Here is a 16,116-nt window from a genome sequence, read left to right as displayed (position 1 = left end):
ATTTGCACTTTGAGGTTATTTAGACAGCGGGTTGTTGTGTTAGGGAAGCTAAAGTCTAGCATATGCCCTAAAATTAGGCTTTTCCCCTTTTGGTTGGTGTCAGAAAGGAGTGACTGACAGGTATAGGGGAAGCCTCTCCACCTAGTCAAAGCAATTACCATTTTAAGTAAGAGAGTTATTTTCTAAGTGAGATAAAACAGGTTAGCTGAAGCTGCCTCCAGGGACTGTATCCTGCAGTGTGAGATGAGGAGAACACGGGGAGCACCACACTGTGCTGCAGGTAACACTCAACAAAACTGGCTACACAGCCCTCTTCTCCTGGCCTTGTGTGAAATGGCCACTACATGTGTGCGCCCTCACCAGCAGCACATGCTTCTTGTCAGTGCATCTTCATGCAGCTCCTTCCCCTCCTGATGGTCACAGCAGGTACGTGTTAACACATCTCCTGGCCTGCATCATGCACCCTCTCACTGCTCACTGTGTTTTCTGCCAGAGGAGCTGTGGGCTCTGGTCTTGTTCCCGGAGAGCTAATGGAGACTTCAGTTTTGCTTCCAAAAACTCAGACTTCATCCCCATGGCTTCCAGAAACTCTTCAATGAAGAAATGATAAATCTGTGGCTCAAGCCAAAATTCTGGATTCTTTTAAACTTTCTTTTTCTCTCTTTCTCTCTCTCTCTTTCTCTATCTCTCCCCTTCTGCAGGATGGTGGAGTACTCCCTGGATCTCCAAAACATTAACTTGTCTGCAATCCGTACTGTCCGTGTCCTGAGACCCCTGAAAGCTATCAACCGTGTGCCTAGTAAGTCATGCTTCCCTGTCACACCTGCTCAGTTCAGTTTTTGGGGAGTACATGACCAATAAGGCTGCATGTGGTGGTGTTCTCCAGGCAGGGTTTGGGTACAAACTGAGTGGAGGCTTCTGCAGGGTATGTGCAGGTTTTTACCCATCAAAGGGCCAAGAGGTGTCATAGGATGGGCAGGAAAACAAGAGTTTCCCAGCATATCTGGTCATGGGCATTCTGTGCACAGGCATTTTGATGGCACAGGAACTGAAGTTGAACAATGTGCAGTAAAGGAAAGTGGTTTTTTCTTCCCTTTACTGAAGAGCATTGCAGGTTTGACAATGTCTTCAGCCTCAAAAAGGGCTGTGCAAAAGGTCTGAAGAGGGATGAGCTTGGGGAAGCAGGAAGAATTGATTTGCTCAGGCTTTCACATGGTTTTCCAGATCCTCTCCTCTGAAAAATTTTCATGCCATTACAGCTTAGGGTCGTGTAATACTGACTGTTTTTTCTTTCCTCCTCGCCTTGTGCTTTGCACTCCCTCTTTTGTGCCAACTATCCCCGCTGTGAGCTGGCATGTGTATGAGCCAGGCTGAGCACTACTGGGAATGGAGATGCCAGGGCTGTGCCTGAGCCTGGATGTGTCAGCAGCCAAATTGCTGCTCACCAGTGCCATTCTAGTCTGACACACAGCGCTCAGCTCAGGTCTGCATCTAAACCAGAGATGTGTTGTAGCCCCAGGGCATATCCGTGCACGTGCACTGCACCCACAGTGGAGGTGGTCCCTTTATAACCCTTACATCTTCCTTTCCCAGAGGATGGGGAAGAGACCACCCTCTTCACCATGCTTTGAAATTTTCGGTGGTGCTGAACTTCTTCCTTCACCTTCCCTTCCTTTGCCTCTCCTTGTTTTGTTTTTCTTTTTCTCATCAATGGTGCTCTCCTTGCAATCCTAAAGCAAGTAAGCAAGCATTGCTGTTGTTATTGAACTGCAGGAAACATGCAGGTGGCTCAGGTTTTGCAGTGGTTGTATCCAGGTGTATGGAAGTGAACTGGCAGACAGGATGCATGCCATTGGGATCAGGGGATTGCAAGAGCACTGAACTCAGCCTGCTGTGTCACTCTGATGTTTCTGGCTGTTCCCTGTGCAAAGGCAGCAGCTCCCACATGCAGCCCCATGAGACTTCAGGCGTTTCTTCTGCAAGTTTTTCAGTCTTACAGAATGGCAGGAAGTCTCTTTGCTCTTCCCCATAATCTCCCTGATCAGGTTTTATGCAGTGGCTAAGACCTCGCCAGAGCTCTCCTGCTCCTTCTCTCAAGCTCAGATGCTCCTTTTTCTTTTCCAGTTCTGAAGGAGTTTGCACAGTTGACCCAGTCTGCATCATATGCTTTTCCTTGTGCTAAAGTCACTTCCATGATGAAGCCTATTTCCTGAACATGTTGTGGAGGTGTATTTGAGGGTCTCTAGTTCCATGCAAAGCCCTTCTAGAACAGGGTCTTGTCCTAGGTATACTTTTGACTTTGAGCAACAGCCCTGAGCAGAGAGTGCTGAAAGGTGTGATGGAGAAACTGAGGCACAGTCCTCTGAGCCCAACAGGGCAGGAGGATTCCAGGCAGAAGAGCAGCTGGTTGGGGCACTGAGAACACACCCAGGACTGTAACAAGTCCATCGTGGGGTGATAAGGATGGGTGTCAACACAAGCTTTTGGCTATTGACTGTCAGCAGAACAATTCCCCCAGCCTGCCTCCATCTCTCTGGCACTTCTTCAGAGGGGGGAGAGGACTGGGAGGCAGTCCTGGTCCTGGCAGTGGGCATGCATTGTAGTGTCAGGAGGCCCCCTTTCTGTGAGGGGTAGGCTGGAGGTTGTGCATGGCAAGCTAGCCCCTTGCAGAAAGCATACTGCCAGCTATGCGAGAACAACACCATCCTCATGTTATGCAGCCTCCTTTTCTCCCGGCTTCATCAGGAGTCCCATGAGTTTGCGCTCAAAGACTACTTTGAGACTGATCCCTGTTACAGGGTAGACTTAACCTTGATGGAGAGTGGAAACATCCTGAATGACATCCAATTATCTCCTACAGGTGTCTGCCATTTTAATTGATGGACACTGGTGGTCAGGAGCAAAGACTGACTGACAGAAAATCGAGGCCTTCTTTTATTTCTATTTATCTTCTGGAACACCCAGAGATGCTCCAGGGAAGAGTGGTGTGAGCCATGTCAGAACTGACCCATCAGGGACCTGCTCCATGCATGCAGAGGCATCAGAGATGCTTTCCATCATCTCTCCTGACCTTTGCAGAGCACAGACCACTGAATTTCCCCTGGCTGTCCCTGTCATGACACTACCTGTCTGCTCCTTTTATCAGTATAAAACTTTACCTGTATCAAATTGATGCTGTTTTAATTTCCACTCTGTGGTTAAACATTTATGTATTTTTCTTGCTACATAAATCTGTGGTTATATGCAGAGAATGTTTTGGAAGAAAGACATCATGTCATTAATTAAAAAAACAAAAAACAAAACCAAAAAAAACCCAAACTGGATTCCCTGGGAGAGGAAACATTGACTTGAGGGCTGAAAACTGGCGAAGAGGCTGTAAACAAAGGCTGGTGATAAATGGAGCTGCGTTAGAAGAAGGTGCCTAGTGGGCTACAGCAAACATAGTTAATGGGACCTTTGGCCAAAAATCTTTTTTTAATGCCTTTTTAAAGTTCTTCGTTACAGATCTGAAGTAAGAGGAAAGTCTGTTAGTGAGATGTACTGATGATACCAAGCTGGAGATGTTGCAGGTGCTAACAAAGAAAGTGGGAAGTCAGACAATAGGAGGTAGAGGGAGATTGAGGTCATGGTTTGAGTGTGAGATATCTGGAGAGAGGCGGTAGGGTTAATCCCAAAGGCAAATATTCAGCCATGTCCAAAAGGCTGTGATGGGACATTGTGGCCCAGTGTTCACCAGTGGCTTCCACGTGGGCACCCGGGTAGGGACAGATTTTCATAAAGAAGTCTGGCTGTGTGGACTGAATAAAGGCAGATTATTATTAGGAGAATGGACAAAGTGATTAGGAACCTGACTGATTACAGTATGAGTGGAAGAATGATCAAGTGTCTGTCAGGGTAGATTATTTAGTGACCAAAGAAGAGTAGCACTCTACCTATCAGCCAGTGTTTGAAAAGTCCACATGCCAGAAAATTAGAAGAAGGAAATTCACAAGGAATTTCTAAGGAAACAGTAGCAAACATGGTAGAGGAAAAAGTGTCACCTATCAAATAAGTTAAGTAAACCTATTTTATACTCTTGGCAGGTGGGCAAGGCTGAAGTTTAAATGCCCAAATTGGATATGTCTAAATACTGCTTACCCATGCTCATTTCTTAACATGTTACTGAAAGCCCATCCTTAACAGTGAGACTTCTGAGGCTTTGAAACAATATCGCACAAGGAGCTGACAAATGCTATTTGTGTGTGCCATGCTCATTATCTACGGTGTAAAGGATTCATAGACTCTCTGAATCATGACAGTAGAAGAAAAGGACATCCAGTGTAACCAAAAGGTGGTAAATGTCCATTAAGAATGACATTCTCCACCCAGTTCATAATTAGGCTGTAAAACTCTCTGCCTTTGGTAGTCCTTCCAGTCTCAAATCAACTAAGATGCAATGTGTAAGTAAAGGAAGCAAAATGGGATTTTCCAGGGGAAGCCCCATCCCTGCTAGTGTTCAAGGCCAGGTTGGATGGGGCTTTGAGGAACTAGTGGAAGTTGTTCTTGTCCATAGTAGGGGGGCTGAAACTAGATGATCTTTAAGGTCCCTTCCAACCCAAACCATTCTATGATTCTATGAGAGCTCACATGGAGACACTTCTAGATTTCAAACCTTCTTATGTCAGGGTTAGAGCTGATTTTTAGCTACTGGTTATAAGCAACTGATTGCATTTTTTGCAATTCTCAGCAGGATGTGCTACTGACCATTGACAGATTTCCCTTCTGAATGAAGAAGCCTGGGGTTCTGCCACACTTGATCATGTCATTTCCATTCTCATGTCATCTTTGAAGTGTACTAGAGAAAACATGAGGAGCCCTAGTTTTGTAATATGTATCACGCCTTCTTTAACAGTCCTTCTTATCTCTTGCATTCTAGGTTACAATCCCAGGAACTCTGTCTTTTGGGGCTTTTTTTGAAAATGAGGGAAAAAATTAGAGATAGTTCTGGTCCTATTAGCATGTGATTTGATTCCATGGTAGTGAGTTGGTGTGACAAGCCCTGCAAGATACTGAAGAACTGTAAAGTGGGAAAAAATACCCTCCAGGTCTTGTCAGGGGTAGTTGCTTTCTGCTCCAGGCATGTCTATGTCCTGGTCTTGGGGTGAAATTCCACATCCATTTGTTGTTATTATCATTTTGTGATTGTGTGTCAGGTTGCTAGGTGAAACGTTGCTGTTTGCAGCTCTTTCATTGCTTCTTCTCATGGCAAGGCACAAGATCTAGAGGGGGAAGGCTGGTTTGGTTTTATTTCTGCCTACTTTTGAGTCATTTTTGATAATAACTTCTGTTATTAAGTTTTTTGACATTGGACAGAAAATGTTTGTTCAGTTTATTCTTTCTTGTTTCATTGGCCTTATGCAAAGAAAAGCCCTTGCATTATGTTTGATGTCTTCCAGTTTCCACTTGTAATTTAGTAACTGATTCATCATTTGAAAGCAGATTATTTCAGCTGACCACACAGTACGGAAGTGAAGGAGTCTGTTGCAGTGTTGCATAGCAACTTTATGGAGTAGAAAGGGTATACATGTGCTAATACTCAGTGTGTAAGTGCAGTAATATGTATGTGGAGTTATAAGCATTAGAAATATAATGTTATATGCTTATTACTAGCTGCGCAGGAAATAGAATTTCAGATTTGTGGGAAGTTCCGCTTTTTCTAAATGTGATTTATTTTTATTCACAACAAAAATAATCTTTTCCCATCCATTTTAACGTGGCCTTATGCTGCCTAATTTTAGGTGGTGTGTTTGGTTTTTTGATTTTTTTCCTACACTTGGTCATGACAAAGAAGTTTAAAAATCAAAAATCCTCAATCATGCCATTGTAGTATAAAAATGATTTTCTCTCATCTTGTCCTCTTTTTTGCTAAATGTTTTAATAACTATTGCATCATTTTTATTTCAATGAAATAATATTTTTTGCTGGTAAATGTGCTGCGTAGGAAAATCTTGATCTAGTTCCATTTTTCTTTATTAATGGTCGTAATTATAGTAGCTCCATGGGTCCAAATAGACTGGAGTTTTCTACTTTTCTTCTCAAAGATATAAAGATCTCAAAGATATAAACCAAGATTTTTTATTTCAGTCTTTCTCATGTTTCAGACCAGGTGAGTGAGACCCAGTGATTGTCATCAGCAGACTCGGGAATACAACTGACATCTCCTAACTCTTAGCTCTGCATTCATCTCACTAGACCAAAGCACTAATATAAAAATAGTCTAAAGCAGATGAACCCTGGAATTGGAAAAGCAGATGTTTTGCATTTATATGCCTGCCTTAAATCTGTATTCCACACCAAGCTACCTGTGCTTGGTGCTGTAACAGTGCCTAAGATAGAGCAATCTGGCTATGAACCCTGCACTTGGCATGGGGAAAAAGTGATGACATTTACTTCTCTAAATGTGTTTTTGAAGAACTAATTTCACTGATGAGTGTGTGTGAAATTAGCTTCTGACTGAGACATATTAGGCTGTAAAACAATCTCTTTTAAAACTAGATCAGACAAAAAACAAGCACATTTGACAGGCACAGTCCTGCCCTAGCAGTTGGAAATGCAAAGGGATTATGAGATTCCTCTTCCAAATCCCTCCCCCCCCGGGTCTTTGCTTCAGATGCTTCCATCTTTTTGCAAGTGGACTGTCACTCCCTTGTTCTCTTCCAACGTTGATTCCCTTTCAAAACTGTCCTCTTCTATTTGACTCTTTTGGAAGTACATTTTTCCCCTCCCAGCTTTATTTGTGAAGTAATAACTGAAAATCAGATACTGTTATATTTTCCAAATATTTAGACTTACCCCATTCACAGTTCTTTGTAGAAGCTGCTCTGTAAATCTTTATTATCACATCTCAGTGACAAACAAACCGCAATGCACAAATGTGTATACACGCAGATTTATCCACATGCAGTCAAAGTCCTGTGCAGGTTAGTACAGGTACAGGAGTGATGTTCTTTCACCACACCCATACGCAGAAAAGGTCACAAAGCACTTTTCATTCCCTGGTCAGGCTGTGTGACACAAACGCATTGAAAGGCAAAGCTGCCAGCTTTCTGTAGGCTCTTTCCCAGACAGGTGGGCAGTGAAAGGATGGAGAAAAGCTGACAGGGAATGGACTTGACCAATGGGGTCAAGTTCAGTCTGTGTCTTCCGTTCCCAATCCAATCTCCTAGCCAAATGGAGCAAAGCACTGGATAGAGCAATGTGATTTATGCCTGGAACAGGCCATTAAAGGATGTCTTTCCTCTAATAAGGGTACAGATCAGAGATGGAAACATATTCAGAGCTGCGGTATCCTGTATATGCAGCTCTCTGTCAAGTCAGTCAAGCCCTAAATGCTCAGGCATGCTCAAGATACAGGGAGCAGTGCAAAGGGGAGCAGAGTAGAATGAGGATCAATAGAGATGGGAGTAGAGAAGGAGCTGGACTGGAAAGAGAAATGCACAGGAAGCAAACAGGGAGGTTTGCTGGGTACAGCATGTGAAGGTGTGATGCACCTCTGTGTGTAGGACAATGCATAGACAGTGTGGGGGAAGGGAGGGAAAGAAATCAAAACCAAAACAAAGTCAAGGACTAGTATAAAGAAAATCTACTGGCTCTCAGATAAATATGCTGGATGAGTTTGCGAATCGATGCTTCTCTGGAGCTGTTTAAAATTGGTCTATCAGAGGCCCACATACTGTAGTGATGGAGGAAATCTTCATAGAATTATAGAATGGTTTGGGCTGGAAGGGACCTTAAAGATCATCTAGTTCCAACCCCCCTGCCATGGGCATGAACACCTTCAAGTAGACCAGGTTGCTAAAAGCTCCATCCAGCCTGGCCTTGAACACTTCCAGGGATGGAGCATCCACAACTTCTCTGGATGTTCCAGTGCTTTACAACCCTCACAATAAAGATTTTTTTTTCCTGTATCTAATTTAAGTCTTCGGTCACCAAAGACAGGTTGCAATTTTATTTACTTGTTGTCTGATCTCAGCGCTATTTTTCATGTGGATTCCAAGTGTGTAATATATTGCCAGGTAATCATGGGAGAAAGTAATCCTTCCCTCTCTGAAGCAGTCCACTCAATTTCTCTATTATTAGCAAGTATTCAAAAGTCACAAATTGTGTGCTTGTAGGTTATCAGATGGGTTTAAAGCTGTGAGATTTGAAAAAGCAAAAGGAAAACCAATCACAGATTATATTTCTTTTTCCCATGGCTTTCAGGCCCTTAAACGTGTGATTCAGATCTTTTAGTCCTCTTTTTTCCCCCCATAGTAGTGAGGAATAGAAACTTCTTTTTTTGCTGTAATCTGGCATTGTCAAGTCATAACAATATTTCACACCTAAAGGTTTCTCCCATGCGTCCCAAGACTCACAATAAAAATCACAACAGTCAGTAACAGCATCTTGGAGTTTGTGTAAAGCAAACCTGGAAAAAAACAAAACAAAAAGCCGTCATAAAAAGACCTTTGTTGGAATCTTCCTTTCTTCCTTCTCCTGTAGGAGAACCTGCACAGCCAGAATTTTAAAAAATGCTCAGTGCCTCACAGCTCCCATTGTGACAATTCTGCTGCCTGTTCAAACAAGCTCAGCCTCCAGTGTACACAGCACTCATGAAAGCCCAGCCATGTATTTTGCTGCCTAAATGGGAGCTGAGCTGTTTTGCAAAATCTGTCCCATGGGACCTATCAAGAAATGGATACCATGGAAATGTGAGCAATAATGACAGTGTATTATGGGGTGAAAGATAATGTCATATTACACTAATGGAAATTACACTTTGTGTGTGTGGGCAGGGCAATTTACAACCATAACCTTAAATTTCTCTATCTTTGTGTATTTTGGGCCCGATTCTCCTGTTCACACTCATTTCACCTAACATCATGTCACTGCCTGCAGTAGAAAGAAACATGATTCATGCCAGTGACAGCAAGAGGAAATTAGCTCCCTTAAATCTGAACCAGAAGTTGCATTAACACTGTTTTACATAATATTTTGCATTATTCTGTCCCACTTACACAGCACTAGAGATGTGTAAAGAACTTGAGGATATTTATAGAATGGAGGCAAGTGTCTCACAGCCACAGCACTGGAGTTACCTCGCCTGGCGTTGGGTGACCCCAGCAATTCTGAAAGAAAAGCTGGTGCTCTATGTTTTTAATAGACTCTTCACTGAAAGTGAATGCAGTCATCATTGCAGTGATAAATAGGGAAAAAATGAGATTATCAGTGAATGAACTACTGTAGCAGGTGGTAGTAGGTGTTGCTTATTAGATGTTCGGTATTACAAAAAAGAACAGAACGACAGCAATCCCCCAGAGAGATACCTCTCTAAGAATTAATCTGACACCTGTCATCACTCTCCAAGACAAGGTTGCTTAACAGTCCAAAGCTTGCAAGGCGATAATGGAGAGAGAGTGAAGAAAGGGCTGCTGACTGAGACCTTTGCTTGCATTTGTTTCTGCTCATGTCATGGATTATGTGGCTACCAACCATGCTATGGTGGCACATACTGAATGTGAATGCTTGTGGTGGAGGAGCTTTCTGTCATTATCCATGAAACTTCAGCTGGGCTCACAGCACTCATAATAAGGTGCAGCCTGCTGCAGAGCTTGGATGTCTCCTTTGTGGATGACAGAAAAGCCTGGACTGGGGCCACTCTTTTTCCAGAGATGTCAGCATTTAGGTGTCAAGACAAATTCACTGGATTTTGCCCTCTTTCTTGAGGCCACTGTAACCCTGGGGTCAGGTCTGCAATTAGGAGGCTTCACTTCTGAGCTTGCTTCTTCAAAGCACCTGGCAGCTCCACCTGAGGCCCCTTTGGCAGTCTGCTGAGCACTGTGGCTATGCAGCACCCATGTGTTTATTTGCTCATCTTGCCCCTGCCCCAAGGAAAAAAAAAAGCTTTATAAGTGCTGGAAATGTCATGTTTTGATATTTTCTGTGGTCACACCGAGGAGTGACAAAGATTAAAATAATTTGAGGTTATGTCATGAACAGGCTGTACAGGATGTGTCTGAGCCAGTCAGAGGTGCTAGAAGGCTTTGCTTGTCCATAAGGCAAAAGTGAGGAATTGCTGAGGAACTTAACCAGTGCTCCTGAACTATGGATCATGCTGAAAATCTGCAAGTGCAAAACCCCCAGCTCTAAATGTATCCTACAAGGGTACATGGCAAGGGAGACAGCAAACACCAGGAACTTGACAAAGAGATCAATGGGAAGACTTTGCTCATCTCTGAATGAGGCCAGTGTGTCTGGGGCAGTTTTTCCATAGCAGCAGAACTGGCTTAAGGTCTCTCACTGCCTCATACCATCAACTGGACCTGCCTTTCCATAGAGTTCATTTAATTTGGGTCTGGCCATCCATCTGGACATGCTCTCTCTTGCATTGGTGATGGTCTGCAATGTGAATGAGGATGGATTTGCAGCTTGAGGACAAGGCACCCAGAGCTGCGCACCAGCTGTTCCAGCTGAGCTCATTTCACTTACACTTGTTACTTGCAGGAGAGACCTCAGTTAGGAGGAATGCAGCAAAGGGAAAAGGTCTGTGTGGTGGGGAAAGCTGTGAGTTGTAGTATCAGTGAGCTTGGCAGTGTGTCTGCTGTTGGACAAACAGCTGATTGGTGTCTCTTTGCAGCAGTTTGGCTCCACACTTTAGCTGATGTTCAGGAATGCAATGTGTGAAATGATAGCTAAACCTCAGATCAGCAGGAGATCAGTGAGAAGGGCCACAAGCTGGAGCACCAGCTTGCACTGTGCACAAAAAATGAAATTATTTTAACTACAGGCATTGGCTGAAAAAAAAAAAAAAGGTGCGTTTCTTTCAGTGTACTTTCTGCATAACCTATCTGCTGGAATGGTTCCTCAGTTCTGAAAATTTCCATAACGGAGCATGCACAGGAAAATCCTGCCAACCACATGCTAGCGGGATGGACTGCCATGTGTCCTGGGGCAGGGGAGGAAGGAAAGAAGGCACGCTTGGACAAGCAGCCTGGCTGAGGAACATAATGACACTTCACTCTCTGCATTCTGCAAAATGTCCTGCCAGCTATGGTCACAAGTGCCGATGGGAAGGAGATTTGCTTTTGCTCCAGTTAAAATGACAATGGGTGGCTTGGTTCACGATGCAGATGAGATGGGTGCTGAGAATTATGTTCTCTTCCATCTAGTTTACTCTAAGCAGTGGAATGATGCTTCAAACAGCTGTCTCCTTTTGACTTCACATGCATTAGCTTTCTCCCTCTCCAGCTGGGTAGGATTTGAAAGCCTCAGAGGTGAGTGAGATATAAGAAACCAGAAACAACAGGATTTCTCACCCCCTCCTGAGCCAGGCCCCCGTTCAGATCACAGTGTGATTAGCACTAGGGAGTGAATCAGCTCAGCTGTCGGCCCTCACTCCGGGAAAGAGGCAGGCGGAAAGAAGGCGAAGTGACAGAGCGATGCTGAGCAGGAGCGGGGGCAGGAGGGGCGTGCCTCGGGGCACACCTGCATTGCACAGCCGGAGCCTCCTCGCCAGCCCTGCCCAGCCCTGCTCGACCCCGCCGGGCCGCGCTGTCCCCGGGGCTGCCACGTGCCAGACGAGTCTGCTGGGCTGTGACGGCCGGGCTAAGCAGGGTTGATGGCAAGTGTCTGGAGGGAGCGAGGGTCACTGAAGAGTTTGTCAGGAAGGGCCTCTGGATGCTACCGGGGTGAGACAGACGATTTCCTTTTTTACAAACTTTTTTGAGGGAGCTCAAAGCACCTCAGCCCTGTGCTTCCTGCTGCTAGCTCACTTCCTGGCACTCCTTTCACCCTCCCACTATTTTTTATCCCTGTAACATACTTTGCCCCATCTACTGCTGTGTTTGAGTGGTGGCTTTGCTCCTGCAGGATATCCTATCAAGATTAGCCCTGCCAGCAAGGTACAGTCGAGCACCCTTCTCTACCCCTTGCCCGAGGGCAGGGGTAAGCAGCAGGGAAGCATTATGTGGGCATTATTTCATGGAGATTCTTCCTTGGATGCCCACATCTGAGGCCATTTTGTTTCTTCCTTTCCCTTGGTCTCCTTGTGAGGGTGAGTGGAGAAGAGAAAAGACCTTTCAGAGCCCACACCTGGCACTCATGAATATTTCATGTTTCTTGCTTTTCTTTCCCTTGAAGAGCAAAACCTTTTCATATTTGATGCCCTGGAAGGCTGTTTGGTTGCTGAATGTTACTTCCTCAATGCTCTCCCTCCCTGCTTTTCCTCCAGACTGCCCAGCCCTTCTTCCTTTCTCTTCTTGAGCAGTGTCTTCTTTTTTTAAAAGGATGCTTTGGAAAAGGTCACTGTCCCTTTCATATTCCCTCCTTGCTGTGAGCCAGCATGGCTTCTGCTCTGCCAATGGTAAAGGATAAATGGGGATGTGGGTAAAGGCAGCACTGGGGAGGGAGGCTAGGAAATGTGTGCACATAAGCTGAGGAGCAGCAGAGAGGCAGAGAGGAGTTGTAGGCACAGCAAGAGAAAAGTAAAGTGGCAGAGGCAGCAGAAGGATTTTGCTGAAGAACTGGTTTTCCAGCACCTTACAGAATTTGTCATGCAAGATGCACTGGTGTTGCTGTGGGTGGCAGCTTGTCCAGCGAAGGCCATTTGGAAAAGGGAGGCATCCCAGTTTCCCAAAACAGAATGCTCCCACAGCTGCACTGACAAATATGCCTTCTGCCCATTTCCGTTGCCCAGCACTTGCTTTAGAGACCTCATTATTTTGGCCTCCAGGCTCTACAGTATATCCTCCCCTATTATCCTTAGGCTTTTCAACCTTTCTCTCTCTTTTGCCTTGTAGTGTTTGAGGAACCAGGGACTGTTTGCAACTGTTTGCTTCCAGTCAGGCTGCATAGACCCTGAAACACTGAGTCCTGTCTGAGTGGAGTGCATTCCCTCCTGCCCATGAAGGTGTTCAGACACCTGGCAGTGAGGCCCTTTCCTTGGAAACCTGCAGCAGATGCCCTAGCTTGGCTGCTAGACCAGCCCATTCCTTCCTGGGGGATGGAGGACTGCAAAGAACCAGCCACAGACAGACTGGGCTGCTGGCTCAGGAGTGAATAGGGAGGCTGAGAAACCTTCCACTCAGAGTTCCCATGGTGACATACAGACACAGCACCAAAATGCCAGGGCTCAGGGACTCTGGTCTGAGTATTGCAGGCAGCAGGGGAGGATAACAAGGAAGGAAAGAAAGGTACTGAACTTGTATTTACACTGTGCCTTTCATCTATATGGAAGTAATAGCTGAAGTACTGCCACTAACTGGGTGAACTCAGCCAAGGAGGTACATTTGATGGACCAAACTGATGCATGTGGTGAGAAACAGGTTCTCAGAGCAGTTGCTTTGTAGTTTAGGTCAGGAAGCAAAAGAGGCTTTGCATAAAGTGAAGTGATGGATTTGTTTTAGAGATACTTGGCCCATAGGAGAATTGCAGTTGATGTTTGGATGGGTGTAGCTTCCGCGTTCCTGCTTTTGGAAGAGCCAATCTCATATCCACAGTCAGCATAAATGGGAAGAGAAAGATGAATCTGTTTAACAGTGAGATTTTTAAAAAATAGACATTTAGTTTCATTTAGACTTAGAAGTGGAACCCATCAATGCTGAAAGTCTTTGTGATGCAGAAAAGATGCCAAGTGATGGGTTCACCTGCCAGTTCTTGGGTCATGGCCCCAGGTACCCAGAGGGCCTATCACGAGGGCAATAGCTATGATCTTGGTGCTGTGGTTAGCATAATCTTGTACCATCAGTAATCCCTCTGAGAGTCAGGATGGAGAATGTATGGGTAGGCAGGGATGTTTCCAAGAGAAAGGCAGACAAGTTTCATGAGTCATTTGTCTTCTCTTGGAACATGGACAAAATCAATATTGCAAATTATGACCCAACAAGTGTGTTGTCTGTAAAATTCTGGTGACAATGTCTATTTTATCTATTCTGTGTTTCAGCATAAGGATAGTCTCCTTCTTGTCATTACGCAGCTCTGAAATGGAGCTAGCACCAATTGTTCTGAAAAACACCACCCCCTCTTGCAGTGCTACTGGCACAGCTTCCCATGTCACTTGGCTCTCCCTAATGTACTGACCAGGACAGTTTATGAGAACTACAAAGCTCATGCTGTGAAGCAATGTTAATGCTGGGAACATGCTGCACTGCAGTGAGGGTACATGATCTTGAAGTCAAAGTGCTATCCAGAGTGTTTCTCCAGGGCCTGACAGGTCGCAGCGACTGGCAGCAGAGTGCTGCAACTCTGCTGTTGGACTTTGTGTGGTGAGAGATCAGACAGCTGTCAGTGACTCATGGCATGTTCATGATCCCCAGCGAGTGACTGGAGCTGCTGAGTTACTGATGTACTTGTCTGGAAGCTGCCTTTCATGGTGACCAGTGATGCACCTGGGCAGTCATGCAGCAGGGCTTAACTACTGCTCCATTCCCTGACCTTAGGACTATTGCCATTGTTCCTTGTCCTTCATGATCCCGTGTAGCCATCATTAAACATCTTCTTCCTACACATCGCCTACAACTCCTGTCTATTCCATCCCTATTTGTCCCCAAAACTTTCCCTGCTAATATAAACCAGTCTGATATCCCACATCTGTCCCACATCTCCTCCTTTCAGTGTGTGTGCATCCCACACCTGCGCACCCCACTGCAGGCACCGCTTCCCTCCCTTCTCTGTGGCATGAGCAGTCCGGGGAATAGACGTGGAACATAATGTGTAGCATCACGTGGGTAATTACTTGATGCTGGGCACACAAGGGGGATTATCCTGTGCCTCAAAGGGCTGTCAGAGAATCCTAATCTTATCTTTCCCTCCTCTTTCCCCTTCTTCTGCTGTCTGAAGTAATGAACTGGTTATAAATACCTAATTAGCTAATTATTTTCTGGCCTATATGGAACATCTTCAGTGAAGAAAGTCCCTGGGCACTTGGGGGAGGGACCTCCATGGAGGCGAGACAATCTCATGAGGTGTGTGCAGGGGTAAAGGCAGTACGGTGATGCTCAGAAGAATTTCCAGACTTTCACCATCCCCAGAGAGCAGAGGAAAAGTCATTAGCTCCACAGAGAAATGAGCCTATCTTTACCCCTACTTGCAGCTGTGTGAGCTGAAGAGCCAGGGGCAAAATAAAACCACAGAAATAATTCATTAGGTAATTAGAAATTTAAAAAAAATGGCTTTTTGGAAACATTTGCATTGGGCAGAGGTTCTGTCCTGGCAGCATTTCGGGCTGTGCCTGCTACTTTTGTGTTCCAGTCCTGTTGGGGCAGGAGGACTAGCCAGGGAACTGTCTCTTGATAATACTGTCACTAAGAAAACAAATATATGCTGGTTTATATGTGACGGAGAGGTTCCTCCCACTGGCAGGCTGACCTTAGTCTGTCAGTACAATTCTCACAGGTTGCAGCATGCAGTTGTTGAACTGGGATGGCTTTCAGTCCGAGACCGAGGATGGGGCCGTTGAGCTGTGTCTTTGCGACAGTCATCACTCTGTTGCTTTTCTGCAGGGAAAGGAGAAGCAGGGAGTATCAGTCAGATAGCTGATGGCACCAAAAGTCTTATTCCCCTTTCTGCTCTTTGCTGCAGATGGAGGCCTAGGGTTAAGAGATCACGGCATCACAGCAGCTCTGCTGGCTGCCTGTCAGTAAAGGTTAGGACAAGAAAGGGCAATACCCATAAATCTAGCCTGGTTTGGACAATAGCTAATTTCTGACACTCTGCCTTTATCTTCATGTGGCTTTTTTTTTTTTCTGCATGTCTTGTAAACTTCTTTCCTTTTCTTCTCCTTCCCTTCCTCTCTCCCTTTCTCTATCCCACACTTGCTCCTTCTGCCTCTCTTCTCCCTTTGCAGGCATGCGCATCCTTGTGAACTTGCTCCTGGACACCTTGCCCATGCTGGGGAACGTCCTTCTTCTCTGCTTCTTTGTCTTCTTCATCTTTGGCATCATCGGGGTGCAGCTGTGGGCTGGGCTGCTCCGCAACCGCTGCTTCATGGAGGAGAACTTCACAATGTGAGTGACTGGGAGACAGCGTCTCCTTCCTTTCTTCCAGGAATGTTTCTCTTTCGCCTTCCCTGCTCTTGTCTTCTACTGCCTGGCTCTCTGTGTA

At 45.3% G+C, this 16,116-nt stretch overlaps 1 protein-coding gene across 4 annotated transcripts in view; it reads left to right on the top strand.

Annotated features, from left to right (window-relative positions):
- Nucleotides 1-16,116, top strand: part of CACNA1I (calcium voltage-gated channel subunit alpha1 I) — a 92,338-nt gene that overhangs the window by 17,268 nt on the left and 58,954 nt on the right. For all 4 annotated transcript variants that reach the window (XM_027680196.1, XM_027680197.1, XM_027680195.1 and 1 more), the window contains exons 3-4: nucleotides 702-799; nucleotides 15,860-16,019. In XM_027680196.1, coding sequence (XP_027535997.1) covers nucleotides 702-799; nucleotides 15,860-16,019 — 258 coding nt within the window. The remainder of the gene's footprint in view (nucleotides 1-701; nucleotides 800-15,859; nucleotides 16,020-16,116) is intronic.

This window comes from Neopelma chrysocephalum, unplaced genomic scaffold, assembly GCF_003984885.1.
Source record: "Neopelma chrysocephalum unplaced genomic scaffold, ASM398488v2 Primary Assembly neopelma1_59, whole genome shotgun sequence".
Classification (NCBI taxonomy): domain Eukaryota; kingdom Metazoa; phylum Chordata; class Aves; order Passeriformes; family Pipridae; genus Neopelma; species Neopelma chrysocephalum.
This window is presented reverse-complemented; position numbering and strand designations above follow the sequence as displayed.